Raw genomic sequence first — 17,859 nt, forward strand, 5'->3', positions numbered from 1 at the left:
TAAACCCTTTTTTTGTTTTTGTTTAGTTTAACAAATAAATTTCACATTCTCAAGTTAGCAAAGAAAATCAAGCATAAAATTTTAATTCATATTATTTTTTATGTATTATGATGGTTTTAGAAGCCCCTGATTTGATAGATAAAAATACAGGTTGCAAGAATACAGAATTTTATCAGATCTCAATTTCGAAATACAACAAAAAAACCGCAAAAACCACAGAAAAAAAGTAAAAAAATCACTTAAAAAAATAACTTGATTTGTTCTAACACAAATTGTTTAACATATCAACAAACTCAAAAAAAACTTGATTTGTTACAACTTTGAATAAAGCAAATATTCTAAAATAGTATTCTAAAAAGTAGTGTCAGGAAACATAAGAATAACTACTAATAATTTTGTATGTAATGATAGTTGACTATAAGTCTAAATACAGCAAAACTTTTAAAAGTAAGACAAAATAAGTATGCATTAAATAAAAAAAGAATTGGTTTACAATAAACTTACATACACTGTGATTTTTCCAAAAAAAACTCATTTTCTATTTTGAAAAATATTCGACATAAGGTCTTGAGAAGGAACTCTTCAACATAAGAATTCAAATTAACATTAGAATAAACATATAAAATTAAAATCTTTAATTCAAAAAGTTGCATTTCGTTAACAGCTTTTTGTTCTGAAAATTTCAAAATAATACAAAACTGGTTGATCCCCTGAGAAACTGATTTGAAATAAAGTAAAGTATTGACTTTTCAAAATAAAAAAGTGTTCAAAAAAGTGACTAATTTTACTGCTTTAAAAAAAAAACGACCAAAAAAAAAGTCTATGCAGCACAAAAAAATTGTATTACATGCATTTGACTTAACTTACTTAACAACAAAAGAAAGTTTCAACAAAAAAAAAATTTTGCGATAGAATTTTTAGTCTTTTAAAAGCTAAAAATTGTTGTAGCATCAAAAATATAAATAATGTAGTAAATAATAACGGAAAACTTATTAAATGTTTTAAGCACCAGTCAGTCTAAATAAATACTACATATATGCAAGGGTTAATTATAGGATATTTGCCAAAAACTTAGAAAATTCCTCAATTATAATAATAATGAAAGATATCTTGAGATATTTTAAATAGTTTCTTGCTCTGTTTCTAGAACATTTTAAAAGAAAAAAAAACCTAGACAAGAAATTATTTTAAAAAAATATTGAGAGCAATTCTGTTTTAACCAACAAAGTTCATTAACAATTGAAATAAGACAAATAAAGGGACAAAAAAAATTGCATAAGAAAACAAACACTAATAACCAATACAAAGCCGACAGGTAAGAATTCTGCGAAAAGATTTTCCAGCATAAAAGTGGCAGGTAACAATTAACTTCGAAAAAAGCTAATAATATTCTTTTTCTTTAAATGCTTCATTTAGGTAAAAAAAAAATTTCCAAAAAAAATTTCACATTGAAGAATTCTGTACTCCCCACGCACACAAATGACAAGTTTTTTTTTTATCTTACGCTCATCTTCTCTAGTTTAAACAATTTTTGAACCAGGCTAGTTTTGGTTTTCCTTTTTGCTTGCAATTCCTAAAAAAATTGACTAATGATAACTTCTTAGATGCAGTGACCAAATTTGGCAAATAGGAATTTTTTAGAAAGGAAAAAAAAAAAAAAAATATATATATATATATATATATATATATATTTTGACCAATTAAAAGGAAGTGATCAATTAGGAATTTTATAACCTAAAAAAAAAAGACATTTAATGACTGATAAAAACAGTAACAGAGAAAAAAAGGGACTTGTAAAAAAGTAAAATTAATAGTTTAAATTAGAAAAGATATTTTTTAAACAAAATAGCAAAATATTTGAATAATTCAACTTTTTCAAGCAAACAAGCACATTTATTTATAAATACATTTAATTAGTTAATTCAATTAATGCTTCTACTACATCTCCATGATGCTCTCTTAGTTTCAATTCCGCAATATTTCTTGATATTTCCATTTCTTTCATCTATAAAACAAACAAAAGCAATTAAAATACATTATAAATAAATTTAGAAATATATATTTCTAAATAAAAGACAAATTTAGCATATAAATATTGAGGTGAAGTACATTTTTACATTACACAATAGGTTACTAAATAACAGGACTGATGCTCCCTCAGAAGAAATATACATACCCCGAATGTGAATGAATGACAGATATGTAACGTGAAGACTTGTCTTTCAAATGTGTTCTACCCTATGAATGTAAATAATATAGTCTGACCATACATTTTGTTTGTAAAACTGCTATTATTTTGTTTCGTCGGAAAATAATACAGGGTTCCCACTCTTTTATCAAAATAAAAATTAATTTTTTTTGAAAAAATGAACTTTTTTTTGGTTGAAAAAATTAAGGATGTTGAAAATAATATAGTATATTAAAATTATTTATCATCAAATAGATCATATCATTATATATTATCATATACCTACTCCCAGTGTCAGTCAGTACCAATTATTTATCTGCCAACAAAAAAAAATTATTACATTGCAAGTATTGATATAATTGTATTCATTACAAAACAGCTTAATTTTTAGTACATTTGGGAATTTTAAAAAAAGTTACTACTTTTCAAAAATTTCAATTACTTGAATTGAAATATCCTTCCTTTTCATTTAATTCTTCATGTTTTTTAGAAATAATTGTACCTTTCAGTCGAGAGTGCAAAAAAATTTTGTGTTACTTCTTTTCTATAAGCACGTGCACTGCCAGTAAAATTGAATTGCTCGAACTCTGTCACTATAAAAGGTCAATGTTGATGCTTTAGAACCGGAGAAAAAAAAAGAAATGATCTCTCTAACATTCAGTGTCCCACTTCCTCAATACCCTATTCTTTTCTTTCAGAATGCTCCACTCTCCAGAGACCCACATTCTAGGTAAACGGAAAAATATTTTAATAAAACAATCACAGCAAATTCATGCCTTCTTCCCCTTGTCTGTAGCCCAATTCACACACACCCTTTGTCTCTCAAAATGTTCTATCCTCGATGCAGAGTCTCATTCCAGATGAAAGAGAGGTGGACTTTTTGTTTTAAATATTTTTTTAAAACTAAAAAAATGTTCCAGTCAACTAGCAACACTGGTAATTAAGGACTTTCAAAAACCTTGAACCAAAAATGAGTACTTTTTAGGGCCCTTTTCTTTTTTCAAAATAAAAATAAAGCAGTTTTTAAGGACCATGGTAATCTTGTAAAAATTGAGCAACAAATCTTTCATGAAATTTTTCTAGACCTGACATGATAAAAACAGCCCTACTGAAACAGTATAAAAGTACGGGTTGCCCTTCCTTGCCAAAAGTGAAAGAAGTGAAAAAAGTTGGTAATCTGATTCATTCTGACTAATGGTTAACTAGTCATGTAATTTTTAAAACTGTAGAAATTGACAAAGAATGTACAAAATCCAAATTGTGGAAGAAGTCATAAGTACTCCATCAAGACAACATACCAACTCCTTTTGCATTGTCCATCAAGATGTTTTTATCCAAATACAACATCCTAGAGTTAAACCATCCACCTTATTCGCCTGACCTAGCACCATGCAAGTTTTTTCTGATACCCACCCCACAGTCAAATCTTCATTAAAAAGAACAGGATTCCAGTCTGTTGAAGTTTTAAAAGTTAAAGCAGCACACATCATGAAGGAGCACACATCATCCTAGCACTGTTTAAAACAGTGGAAATTTTGCATGGTAGCAGGGATAAAGTAGGACAGTGTATCAAAGGTGATAACTAAAAATGTTTGAATTCAAAATGCAGTGTAAATACCTCATGTATTATATTTCCAATTAGAAAAATAATGAATAAAATAAAATAATATATATATACAGTGGAACCCCGATTTTACGTTGTCCGTTTCGTACATTATCCCGCTTCTTACGTCATTTTCTGCTGATCCGTAAAAATTGCCTATACCGATAATGTTAAAAAATCCCGGATTTTGCGCTACACCTTTTATGAAAATCCCGCTTCATGCGTTTTCTACAAACAGATCAAAATTTTTTTTAAATTCTATTCAAAATAGTTTTACTCATTTTTCCGTGCTAGCATACAAAATGAGATTTTCAGTCGGTTTTGTTTGAGTTTGAAAGCTATAGCATTTTTTCTCATTTTCGAAACATCAGTCATCGTGTTCTTTTCTCGAAAGAAGATGTCAAAACGAAAATGCTTTTCTCTGGCCGAAATCATCGAAAAAGCTAAAGAATTTCATGGCACTAAAGTTGATCGTGCTAAATCTTTGGGTATTGCTTATTCAACTTTGCAAATGATTTTAAAGCAAGAAGCTTCAGTAGAACTACACGCTGAAAAACTCGGAAAATATGCCAAGAAGAGAAAAACCCTTAAAACATCTCTGTATGATGAGTTAGAAAACATTTTAATGAACTGGTTCAAGTAAGCCAGAGCAACAAAGATTCCTATAAATGGATCCATTCTGAGAGAAAAGGTGCTTGAAATTGCTGAAAGACTTAAACTCCAAGGCTTCAGTGCATCAAATGGCTGGATCGATCGATTAAAAAAAAAAAGGAACAATTTTGCTTCAAATCTATCTGTTGCGAATCCGATAGTGTGGATATGACAATTGTGTAACAGTGGAAAGAAGAAACTCTGCCAAATTTATTAAAGGGCTGTAATCCAAGTGACATATTTAATGCGGACGAAACGGGATTGATTTTCAACCTATTGCCAAACAAGACATTGACAATTAAAGGTGAAAATTACCATGGAAGAAAGCTTTCAAAAATGCACTTTACTGTTTTGCTCTGTGCAAATGCCGATGGAAGCCAAAAGTTAACGCCTCTTGTGATCGGTAGAGCAGAGAAACCACGGTGTTTCAAAAATATCAAAAGTTTTCCTACCGATTACACTTCAAAAAAGCATGGATGACGCAAGCACTATTTAAAAATTTTCTTCGAAAACTGGATAAGAAAATGAATTTTCAAAAGTGCAACATAATTTTATTTCTAGACCAATGCACTGCTCATTTAAACCTTAAATTGAAAAACGTGCAAATAGAGCTTTTTCCAGCTAACTATATGAGCAAACTTCAACTACTGGATTTAGAAATTAAACGATCATTTAAGGAGAGTTGCCGGAAGCAACTGGTTAGAAAATCTCTTATGTTTCTTGATTCTGGTGGCTTTCAGGATGCTCCTAAGGCAAAAATTCATGTTCTTGAGGCTCTTAATTTGATATCTTCAGCTTGGGACAGTGTCGACCGAAAGTACATTATCAATGGATTCAATAAAGCAGGATTTTCAATATCGGAGGAGGAGAGCGCTGTTATTTTGGAAGAAGAAGAAGGTAGCGTGTCTGAAGTTGAGGACCTTCCAGAAGTCGATGATGACTGTGACACAGATATCATTACTTCAGAAATCCCTTTCATAAGTGATTTAATGCCTGATTACGACGATAGTGCTGATAACAATGAAGATGAAATAACAGTAGACGTGCCAACAGCTGATCAAGCAATACAAAGCATAAAAACTCTAAAACAATTTTTACTTGCAAATGTAAATCAAGAAGCAAATTTGCAAAAAATTGTTAGTATTGAACGAGCTGTATACGAAATATTAGCTAGAAACGAAAAGCAAGTAAAGATTACTCATTTTTTCCATTAATTTAACTGGTAGGTGTCAATTTTAAAAGTATGCATAGATTTTTCTTAACCCCGATTTTACGTTATTCCGCTTCGAGCGTTTTTTATCGCTAGTCCGACGGAAAACGTAAAATCGGGGTTTCACTGTATATACATTGATTCAAACACAACAATAAATAATCTATGAAGTATCTTAATTACCATCATAATTTCATTTCTAAACAGTTAAGAGAGGGCATTCATAATGAGCTAAGGGGACAAATTAAGAATTTTCGATATTTTTTCACCAAAAAATTTATAGCATCCAATCTTATAATGATAGCTTTAGTATGATGAGCTATTATTATGAGAAAATATTTATCAAAACCGAATTTAATTTTAAAATTGACAAAATTTAAATCGATACAGCATTGTACATTGATTGATTATAAGCATAAAAACCAACGTGCCCACGCCACAGGTCTTCAAAATAAGCCTATGTGCGTACAGTAAAAACTTTTCATAATGCAAACTTTAATTTTGAAGCATTAGGCTTAGCCTTATGTATAATTTGGTGTTACATAGATCATTTCAGGCATCATGAAACTTATCTAGAAAGGAATCACAATATATATCTCGAACAGATCAATGTTAAAATGTTTTAAAATAATTTTTAGATACAAAAAAGACAAATACTTTAAGACACAATAACACGCACTCAACAAAATGATCAAGTTTGTTTTAGAGATTGTTATAGCTCAGTAAATAATATTTCTTTCAACCTACTAACAATTACTAGTTCTTTCTCATTAGAGGAATTTATTCAGTGTGATTTTAACTGTTTACACCTGCAAAGTTAATGCATGGTTTAAAGAATTGCATTATATAGATCCCATATTGTATTTCACTCGCATTCAAGAAAATTTTCTCTTAATTACAACATTACCAAACGATTAAATACATAAATAGATACGTGAGTTTCTTATTGGCATTTGGATAGATCTATAAAAGAGATTTTGAGATGAAAGATATTTTTACATGATAGAATAGTATGGGAGAAACAGGTTTTTCCTAAATTGTCTTACACAATTTTGTTACGTAAAAAAGAAAGAAAAAAATTAAACATAAAAATAAAATGTTGCAATTTTCTTACTCCCTATCACAAAAACAGCATCAAATAAATTAAAAATTTTGCAAAATTGTATTTTAAAACTGAGTATGAAATTTTTTTTTTAAGGAAAACAACAGATTGAAGTAAAAATATGAAAATTAGGCAACAGCTCTTCATTAATTGTTCATGATATATTGACTTAATGTACTTACAATTAATTCAACATCATCTTTTTTAATAACTACTTTTGCTAGTTCTTTTTGACGGGCAGCCTTTTCAGCAGTTTCTTTAGAGTGTTTATCCCCTATCAAGAACATAGCCTATAACAAGAAATATATATATATAAACAAAAAAAAAGTTTTTCATATAATCTAGCTTACAGAATAATTTAATTGCTATTAAAAATGATTCCATCTAAATTACAACTTGCTGCTTATAATGCTCATAATAAAAATCTAAAATCAATCATTCAGGCAATACTTTTGAAATTAGGAAGAAAAAAAATGCTACTTGTAAAAGTAAATAAAGACCGATAAACCTAAAGACATTCTAAAACTATGTTGTTACCATGTATGGCAATACTTTTACTTGTGTAACACAAGCAAAAGTATTGTAGTATTGTAATGGAAATTTAATTGAATCTATTTATGTTTGGATAGTTATGAATGCAGTCTATTTTATGTTCTAAGGATAGTTTGATTTAGAAAATTAAAATATTAACTCCATAAATAAAACTGGAATAGTCAAAAAAAAATTTTTAATTTTAATTGTAATTATTTACTTTTTTAAATTTTAATTGAAAGATAACTTGCATTTTTGTGTTACCTATTTACTCTTATTAAGCATTCAATAATTTAGAATATTTTCAGAATTGTCTGAGTTACAATTTTAACAACATCAATGTCTGAATTTTGTAATTTTGATTTTTTCTTTATCAGGCTTTATTTAAAATTTAAGAGTACAAATAAAAATTTGGATACTTAAATATATATAATAAAGTAATTTGGAATTTAAGTTTTAATTACTCATTGACATTTCTATATTTTAAATAAATTATATTTTAGATGATAAAAAAGATCAGGAATAAAACTTCTACTTGAGTTAAAAGTTAACTGAAAATTTACTAGCCTGCTTTATTGGTATAAATGTTTTTGGGGCACTGGCGCAAGATATACATATATATATAGCAGAATAAATAAATACAAAAAGCACAAAGAAAATTAAGAAAAACAATAAGTTTGTGCAAATCCGTGCCGGGTGAATCCATGGCTAAAATTATTTACCAAAAAAATTTCTTCATTAATTTATAAATTTTTCCATGTGCAAATTCATTTCGGGCAAATCCGTGGCTAAAATTATGTGTAAAACAGGTAATTCATGTTTCAATCTCTTTTCTATTTTTTTCTTAAATAAATATTTATTTTCTATAATTATTAATTGTCAACTTTTTTAAATTATCCAGTATAATATTACCTTGCGCACATCCATTTCGAGCCCATCCTTGGTAACTAACAAATCAAACAAACTTCAGTAATGCCGTAAGAACGCACTTTAATACAAAAATCCTCTAGTTACGCTTTTACCTTAATTTGCACTTTTGTTTTCATTTTTTGCAATCTGGCAATCTTGTTAAGAAAATATTTTAAATCATTTTTGAGAAATTTCCCGCTCATGTAAGTTCATTAGATTTCGTTACTTGCTTTTTTGATTTCATTTCATGTTTTATTCTGATTTTTCTTCATACTTTATTTTCTGTTTTTACTTGATATTTTTACTTATTGTGTTCTATTTTATTTGTTGTAATTTCAGTAAAATTATTTTAGTGCTCCTCACACTGATGTATTGATATATTTTGCTTTGGCTATATTGATATAATATTAGAAAGCACTCTTTTCTGTAGATATAATCTTGTCAGCTGATAAAAAGATTATATCTTTTATTTTCTGGATTTTTTTGAAAATTTTTGTCCTTTTTTTAGGATTTTTTTCTTCCAGATTCTTGATATTTTTATTATTTTTCTTTTATTTTCCCCCCCTTCTTTCATTGTTCTGTAATTTTTCCATTGTTTTCTCTACATTTTGAACATTGTGTTCTCTACATTCACAGAAAAAAATACCTTTTATCACGTGTGCTCAAGTGAGGGGACTGTAATTTCATTTTTTTCATACAATTAAAAATGGTAATGAAAGTTTTATTTTTTTTATTGCTGATCATTGATTTGTATATTTAAATGTCTGATCTTAATGCAAAAATTATCAACATTAAGTTAATTATGAGATGAATTTTCTGTAATTGTCTTTGGCAAAAGGTTATGTTTTGAGGAATCCATCACCTAAGTTATAATCTGTTACCCAAGAGAGAAGAATATATCATTTTTAAATTTAATCTGCCAAAGCATTATCGCCAATCTTGGCAACTTCCGGCAACAGCCTGTAAAAAACAACAACAAAAATCACAGAAGGAGATCAACTCGAAGGGTATATCTCATAGCTAGAGGATATTATCATACCTACCTTTAGGCAAACTTCTACATGATTTAAAAAAAAAAAAAAAAATTGCAAGTTTTACCATTTGGCACCTTGACGATTATAGTTGGCACAACAGATCACGATAAGGAAATATCCTCCGTTCCATGAAAGAAAGTCCCATACAAATATCTTTCATAATAATGGCATTCATAAACATTGAGTTAAGGAATATTTAAATATGGAAAAAAATGTCAAATAAATTTTTTGGCATGTGCTAAAACATAATTTCCACATATTTTCAGCTTAAACACAAAATCTTAATTTTGTAATCCCTTTTTCATACACATGCAACAGAATAGTCACACATTTTCCTTTTTTTTTAAACGAAAACATGTGATTAAGGAAACATGCAAGACACGCTCAAAAATTATTTAACGTTACCCCAGCAATGTCTTGCCCAGTAATTTCTGTTTCTTCAGCATAATCTGTAACTTTTTCCAAATCAGCTGCACCACTGTCATGCTTGGCAACTTTTTTCTGAGGCTTTTGATCCTCATTATTATCGGTGTTATTTTCTTCGTCTGCCATACTTAATGTTTATAGAACCAAAATCAATTCTTCAGTTCAGTTTAAACGTTATTGTTGAAAAATAAATTCTTGCTTATTGCAACTATGATCCACATTTAAATTTTTCAAAAATAGATCACTAATTAACTAAATAATTACCCATTCAATATATATATTTTTTTAATTTTTTAATTATTTATAATAACAAATATAACAGTGTATATAAAAAAAGAATTTGCTCGTACTCAAAAGCTAAATTGACAACTCAACTTCATGTTCGTTTTCATTTTCCTTTTTTGTTTGACAACAAAATTTAACTATGGATACCAGCCGAACAAGAAATATAAGCGAAAGTTACGCAGATGACACTGATTCTATTGGTTTAGGTTGTGCTTTAGAAGTTTTCAAGGAATATGATGAAGCTAATAGCTTAATCTCTCAATTAAAAACAGTGTTTGATGATCAAGCTTTGTCTGAAAAAGTCATTGAGCGTTTTATTTACATTTTAAACCAATACCAAGAACAACCACACCTTTTGGATCGTTATTTAGATCAACTTTTAAATGAATTACTTAACATTGCTAGAGATATCGATAATGATAAAAGACTTCAATATCTTGCTTTCAAATTTCTTTATATAATTACAAAAGTGCGTGGTTATAAAGTTGTGTTAAGGCATTTACCACATGAGGTACATTTTGACATTTCCTGTATTTTGATTTTTGACAATTCTGAACTCTACTAAAAAATTAATATAAATGGCTTTAAAATTTAACTGGTTTATTAAATTTATTATTGGAGTAAAAATTTTTTATGGTACAATTTCTAACTAGAGATCATTAGACTGAGCCTACTTTTACTACTTACAGATCCTCTTTGTACTTAATCAAATTTACTTAATTTTAAACCTTCCATAGTATTAAATATAGATGTTACGCAATGATTACGCCTGATATACATTTTTAGAGTTTTTGTCAAAAATTTAATGTACATTAGGGGTTATTAAAATAAAATTTTTTTGTATGGGAGAAGTAAAAAATTTTTCAAAATCTGTAAAGTCACTAATGGTGAAGGAGGGATAAAAAACATCAGTACCAGTTATATTACTTGATGTAACTGGTCGTGTTTTAATAATTGCCACTTTATTTTTGTTTCTTCTTGCAATAAATAGTGATGTTTCCTGTATAGTGGTTATGGAACATCGTCTATGCTTGTTCATGCTTTTTTTTTCCATTATTGTGTCAGTCAAAAAATTCTAGTGCCTTTAATGTAAGTTTTCTTTAAAAAATATAATTCTTTGTACATAATCTCCTTTAAAATTATTTCTTTGATCATCTACTTTGTTTTTTGAAAAACCTATCTAAATCTTAGAGAATTTTCTGGATGTTGTTACACTATTTCTCTATAGTTTTGATCATCACTTTCTATTATGTGTGTTCACATAACACGATATGATATCATCAATATGTTACATGTTGTGTTACACCCATAACATCTAGATTTTAATTTTTTGAAAATGTTTTAAATGTTGATAAAAATCAGTGTATGTGTAAATGTCACCAAGACTTATTTTTAATAAAAATAGAACTGCTCAATTTTTTATTAACAGAGTTATAAGAATTTTGGTATCTTCGAGGGCAACATTTGTCAATGGTGAATTTGCTCGTTATGTATATATTAATATTTTAATACAACAATTTAATTCCTGTTAAATAAAATAAACAACTATGAGAGTACGTGCCAGCGATTCTGCCTGACTCGAGAAAGTACGGGTCCTTGGAACCTAGGACTTCTAAATATCTGGGTCATTTGTTTGCTTAAAGCAGATCCTAATGTAAAACAGTAATCCCTTTTTTTTAAAGATTTATATGAAAAGTAAATAATTTATATTATGAAAAAATAAAACGCAATCAACAATTAGTATAGCAGTAATTTGACAAAGAATTAAAACAAAAATTTTCATATCTGTTACTTTTTAAAGTTCAAAACCCTGAAATATTTTCTATAGCTAATAAGATTCTTATTTTTTATGTGTACACACACTTATATATAAAGCTGATTTGATCATTTTAATTAACCCTTCGCCAAGGAAAATATAAAACCATTCTCAATGAGAATTCAATTGCATGTTACTTGTATGTAAAAAAAGAAAATGAGGTAGCTTTAGCATGATTTTAGATTAACATCAAATAGGAAAAAACTCAGTTCTCATAAAAAATGTCAAAGAACAATGGACATTTCAATTGCTAACAAACACAAATCACTAAAAATATGAAAATTTTTACATCATAAAAGTTTTGATTTATTTATTACTGTGAAAGTTAATAAAAGTCTCAGTTTTCATTACAGTAAAAAAGAAAAATATTCTCGATTTTAACTATTTTTAGCTTATGCCCACTCCTGTTTCATTTAAGTTGGCAATTTTGGGTCATTTTGTGAGTTTCTAAATCACTTTGCTCCGTTATTTTGTTTTATTTTTGATTATTTTAAAAAAAACTAATTTGATTGATTCCATAAATATGGAAAATTGATTTATGTTTCAATAATTTTGATTACAAAATACAGTCGAACTCGTTAATAAAGAGCTTCAGAGGACTGCAGTATTTCCTCATTATAATGAAGTGCTTGTAAAAAAAAAACAGGTTCGAGAAAAGAATTTAAAAAATTCAGACATATTTTATTAATTATAAATTAAATACATACATTATTTATTTTTTATTTCTGTTTGGCACAAATGATGTTGGTTAATTTGTTTTGCATTGTCTTATTGTTTCTTTGTTGTTTAAATAGTTAATTTCCTTTTCTAATCAATGTGCTTTGTAACATTTCTTTTTAAGTAAAATGTTTTATTCAATTTTACATAAATATTTTAAATTTATTCACGTCAATTATTGTTTTTTTTTTTTTCAAAATTACTATTTGTAGGTAAGTGATGTAGAACCAGTTTTAAGCTTGTTAAATGCTCAAGATCCTCATGATGCCTCAACATGGGAAACTCGTTATATGTTACTCTTATGGATGTCAATAATTGTAATGATACCTTTTCATATGCACCGCTTAGATGATACAACTGATGAAAAATGTGAAAAGAAACCAGTTATGCAAAGGTATAATAAATTTATATGCTATTATATTTCTAGAAAAATTTAGCAGATTATTTTTATATCTATATGTATATATATATTTATATACTTCTGCCATAACATTTTCATTACTTTAAAATATAATTTTTGTATGATTGTTTGGACGCATTGTGGCAACTTGAGTCTTGAAATTTGAAATTGTGTCTTCCATAACTGACTGAAAATTCAATCAGATTGAAAATAAACATGGCGGGATAAACAACATTCTGTTTGATTGGTAAGATCCGATTTGAATATAATGACAATTAATATAAAATTAACTATATCTTAATGTTTTTGTGTAGTTTGTTTACTTATGCTGTTCTATAAAAGAACAATGAAAGAATCACTACAACTGGCAACAGTGCATCCAACCTAATAACGAGTAATTATGCCCTGCATTTTACGTTCTTTAGATGTACAGTATACCAAAAAAAATGGATCACCCTGAATAACTTTTGATCTAATGATTGGATCATTGCATTCTAGGACTCAATCTTAATAGACCTGGGATATGCTAATTAATTAGTGCAGACAATATTTTAAGTTACAAAATCAGACACAAAAGTATACTTTCTCTGAATACACATGCTTTTTTTTTTTGTTGTTGTTGATGGATTCAGATTTTTGACCCCTAAAATCTGTATCCTCCATCTGGAAAATATGTTTCCCATAGTTTGGTCAGATGAGCGCTCCAAAGTTTGGATCCTTTAATGTTAATTTTACTTTTTGCGTATTATGTTATATCTTATTAATTTGAAAACTTTTTGCACACAATTATAAAATTGGATTATCCCAAAATTAACTCACAAAAAATTAATTTTTGTGAATATTTATTAATTTATTTAATAATATCTAAAAAAGTAATTCAATTGTAATATTTACAAATTTTACATTATTTTGAAGTATCTAATGTTACATGGTGAAATACAAAACATGAGAGAAATCATACAAATAGTTTCTTAAAAAAATCTAAATTTAAATATATTACTTTTTTAAAAATTTGATTTCTCTGGAACTATTCAACTGATTTTGTTCAAATTTCGTATTTTGCCAAGTAAAGTTAAATACTTTAAAATGATGTAAAAAATTTTAGACCTTACAATTCAAAATTTTTTCAAATATTAATTAATAGAATAATAAATATTTAATGAAATTTATTTTTTGAATGGAATTATCTTAAGGTGAATGAATTTTATAATTGCATGCGAAAATTTTTCAATTTGCTTGAAAAATGGGGAAATATCCTTGCAACTACATACTTTCACCTGAAATGTAAACCTAAAACTGCCGTGATAGAAATTAGAGTTATTTTTTCAACGTAAATTTTTTTATAGAATCATAGATGTTATCAAACTATATTTGAGTGTGAGTGATAAAGCCAGAGATTCTGCTGCATTCTTAGCTGCCCAATTTATAACAAGACCCGATGTTAAAGATGCTTATTTAGGAGAATATTTGGACTGGTGCTTGAAAGTAAGAGTTTTGAGTTCTAATATTTCAGGTTATTCTACTCAGATATTAGCCTGTATTTTTGTCACATTCTTTATATATATATATATATATATATATATATATATATATATATATATATACATATACATATATATATATATATATATATATATATATATACATATATATATATATATATATATATATATAATTTTTTTTTTTTTTTTTTTTTTTTTTTTTTGTTTAAATTTAGTCATTCAAAACTTCAAGAGTACATTATAGTCAGGGAAAAGTTTGGCCATTATTGATTAAACTAATTTATACTCATACAATATGGCCACTCTCTCTCGTTCGGAAACAAGGAAAATCTGGAATCTTTCGGAGTTCACTGTCAACTCTGGATATCAATGAATCATTAGCAATTAATAAAATGTTCTTACACAAATTTAACTCAAGTAGATTTCAATTCATTATTAGGCATTATAGTCTTATGTTACCAATCATGTCTGATAAAAACAGCAAGTGGTACTATTATTTATTTATCTTGTCATCAAGGGTTCCTTTAATATAAAATTCTAACTAATTTTCTTAACTCCTTAAAGCATTAAGATAATGAACATTCTTGAAGTGTATTCGTATCTATCTTGCACTTTTAATTAAAACTAAAAGTGAATTTATCGAATAGGAAATATAATTTTTATTTAATATTCATGAATTTGAATATATTTTATTTTTTTGTATAATTTTGCTTAGAAGGGTGAAAATTAGCGGCATCAATAAATTTAAAAATAATCAGATTAAAAAATATAATATAAGTAATCAGATATAAAATAATCAAATTTAAAAATAATCAATAAATTTAAATTAAGATAGTAAGTGACAGTTTTACCTCAAAAAAAAAAAAATTTCAGTTTTTGAATGTCTTATTTATGTAAATGTAAACAAATTTCGATTAAAATCAAGCTTATTTAAATTGCTAAAATACGTGAAGTGTTTGGAATTTTACCATAAAAATCTTGAATGCAATGCTCCTCAGTTGAAAAATTTACTAAAAAAAGGTTGTAAGTATCATTTAGTCTATTTGAATAAATTAGCTCTCTTTTACTGCTTCACTGATTCTATTTGTTTCTGGTGTATTAGTAAAGGTATTGCATACAAAGCTTTGGAAGCTTTATTAATTTGAACTAAACTTTTTTCTTCTTAACTTTTTTTGAAGGTTTTAATTGCCATTTTGATTATTTTTTATCTTGATTTTTAGATGCTCATCTCTAGTGATAATCAAATCAGTTTGCAGGCTGGTATACTTTCTTCGTTAGCTTTGATTTTCAAACATGGAAAAAGGGATGATGTTAAAATGTATGGTGCTCCTGTTCTTCAGAAAATTCTTGATTGTGGTTTTAAAGACAGTGGAAGCTCAGTTGTGAGAAAAATGGCTCTAAAAGTTATTCAAAGAATAGGTATAATAAAAGTTCCATAACATAATTCAATTTTATCGATTTGAAAGTTTCATGAGTACCATATTTTATTTTATTTCAGTTTAGTTATGAAAAATATATTTTAATTTTTTATTCAGTTCTATATCCACTATGATTATGATATATATTACTTTTTTTTTATACATGACTATGCCGAGCTAAAGGTAACACTTAAAGCTTGTCACAATTTAGTTAGGGTATTTTTTGAAGAATATGAAACATTTATCTTTTATTTTATTAGATATGTATTGCTTTAGACATTTGACCATTTCTAGGTTTTTGTCACAGCATTTATTGTGTTAAACAATTTCTTTTAAAACTGCATATAGGTAACATAAATTTTGCTAGTAATAGCAACTAAATGGCAGAATGGTTTCTTTTTTTTATCATTTCAGTTCAACCACTTTGGTAAAAGGTTAAATTCATAAGATTTTTCTGAAACTAAGCTACAGGAGTCTGCTTATACATAAATCTTAGTGGCTTATAGAAAAGTGTGAAAGCATATACCAGAAACTATAATAGAATACCATAAATAATTAGCACATAATATTAACTTCCATAAAGGAAATTTACTTTAATCTTTTAACTTTTTTTTTTTGTTTGCAACCTTTATTGAATAGGAAAAATTTTGCAGTAAAGTACATAAACTGTTTTTAAGAAGAATTTTGTGAGTGACCTTTATTGTGAGTAACCCATTTCTAGCTTTATCTGTACACATGTATAATCTATCTATCTAATGAACTCCCTTCTTGATTAACTTGATGCAGTGTCAGTGACTATGGTTACAAAGTTGAAATATTTTAAATAGGGATGTGTGGTTGAGATTAAGGACAAGTTTTGACCATAGTTGGCGAGAAAAGTTTATGAAACTCCCCTCTCTAAAATGTGTTCTTTCTTGTCATTTGCATGTTATCAACATTGCTCTAGTAAATTTCTCTAGTGTTATTTATAAAGGCAGCATTTTTTTTTTATTTCCATCATTTATAGAGTATGTTTCCATTTAACAGTTCTTATGTATTGTTGTATTAATTATTTACATTTTTTATAAATTTTTTAATTTTCGTTATATGATACGAAAGATGTTTTGTGAAAAAAGAATATTTTTTAATGTGAAATAATTTATTTAAGGATTAAGTTTCCTGAGAATAAAGATTGCGAGTTGGCGATATTGCCGTGGTAAACGATCGCTGACTGATAATCTTGCTTGTGGCGATGTTGCTCAAAATAATCCGAGTGTTGATGAGTCGATGGAAGATGAAAATTATGACATTCCAGATGAAACTGAGGATATTATTGAACAACTTTTAGTTGGCTTAAGAGACAAAGATACCATTATTCGGTAAATTTATCCATACATTAGTTTTTTTATCATTGTATTTCACTGTGTTTATTTGGTTCCTTCTTTTCTTACAAAATTTTTAAATTAATTTTTCATTGCAAAATTGAATTGTTATTAGTATTTTTTTTTTTCTTATTTATAATTTTTTTCAACTGTACAATTTGTCTATGAGATTTTAAGAAGTATTCATTTTATGTTTTTTATACTTTGAAATTATGGGAGAAAGCTATGATAGGTTTGACAAAATTGTACAAAAGAAAAAAAAACTTAGAAATGTTAAATAAACTATCACACCCTTTGCATTTTAATGTAGTAAAAATAAACATACATAAAGAGCATACATAATTTTTTTAAAGGCTTTAAGATTTGGTATGTTTTAGTTAACAAACAGGTTTATTTAGTCGCAACAATAAAGAAAAGTTTTTGTTGTAATTCTTCATTTATAAAATATCTGCTCATCAAGAAAAAGGCATGATAACCAACCAACATTTAGAAAAACTTAAAAATTTCAAAATATCTTTGTTGAAGAAATGATAATGATATAAATTTTAAGAAATAATTTATATTATAAAATTTGAAACAAGTTCGCTTAATGTTTTTTCTTCAGATTTATTTTAAAATATTTATATCTGTTGTTAAAATGTGATTGGGAGGAAAAAAGAAACACCTGCACATCAAAACATAAATGCACAAAAGATGGGTGAAAGTT

At 27.2% G+C, this 17,859-nt stretch overlaps 2 protein-coding genes across 3 annotated transcripts in view; one reads left to right on the forward strand and one right to left on the reverse strand.

Moving 5' to 3' along the window:
• Nucleotides 1-1,871: 1,871 nt before the first annotated feature.
• Nucleotides 1,872-9,818, reverse strand: LOC107448932 (huntingtin-interacting protein K). 2 transcript variants are annotated; one of them, XM_087167812.1, is made up of 4 exons: nt 9,634-9,818; nt 6,937-7,044; nt 2,177-2,238; nt 1,872-2,005 (listed from the first exon to the last, which is right to left on the reverse strand). In XM_087167812.1, the coding sequence occupies exons 1-4, from the start codon at nt 9,778-9,780 to the stop codon at nt 2,002-2,004; spliced, it is 321 nt and encodes a 106-aa protein (XP_087023938.1). In that variant the 5' UTR covers nt 9,781-9,818; the 3' UTR covers nt 1,872-2,001. The 2 variants fall into 2 exon arrangements, with proteins under 2 accessions (XP_087023938.1, XP_087023937.1); XM_087167811.1 differs by lacking the exon at nt 2,177-2,238 and having other exon boundaries at nt 9,634-9,815.
• Nucleotides 9,819-10,020: 202 nt separating this feature from the next.
• Nucleotides 10,021-17,859, forward strand: part of Tbcd (tubulin folding cofactor D) — a 29,872-nt gene continuing 22,033 nt past the window's right edge. Inside the window, exons 1-5 of the mRNA XM_087167791.1 lie at nt 10,021-10,450; nt 12,685-12,866; nt 14,219-14,357; nt 15,595-15,793; nt 16,940-17,150. Of these exons, the coding sequence (XP_087023917.1) occupies nt 10,079-10,450; nt 12,685-12,866; nt 14,219-14,357; nt 15,595-15,793; nt 16,940-17,150 (1,103 nt within the window). The 5' untranslated portion in view covers nt 10,021-10,078. The remainder of the gene's footprint in view (nt 10,451-12,684; nt 12,867-14,218; nt 14,358-15,594; nt 15,794-16,939; nt 17,151-17,859) is intronic.

This window comes from Parasteatoda tepidariorum, chromosome 7 (assembly GCF_982258835.1).
Source record: "Parasteatoda tepidariorum strain Cologne lab strain chromosome 7, Ptep-v5.0, whole genome shotgun sequence".
In the NCBI taxonomy this organism is placed as follows: domain Eukaryota; kingdom Metazoa; phylum Arthropoda; class Arachnida; order Araneae; family Theridiidae; genus Parasteatoda; species Parasteatoda tepidariorum.

Coding starts and splice junctions, on each gene's coding strand:
- LOC107448932 (XM_087167811.1), bottom strand. CDS start 9,780: ATGGCAGACGAAGAAAATAACACCGATAATAATGAGGATCAAAAGCCT. Junction 7,045..9,633: donor CTGGGCAAGACATTGCTGGG/GTAACGTTAAAT, acceptor TTCTTGTTATAG/GCTATGTTCTTGATAGGGGA. Junction 2,006..6,936: donor AAGATGATGTTGAATTAATT/GTAAGTACATTA, acceptor TTTGTTTTATAG/ATGAAAGAAATGGAAATATC.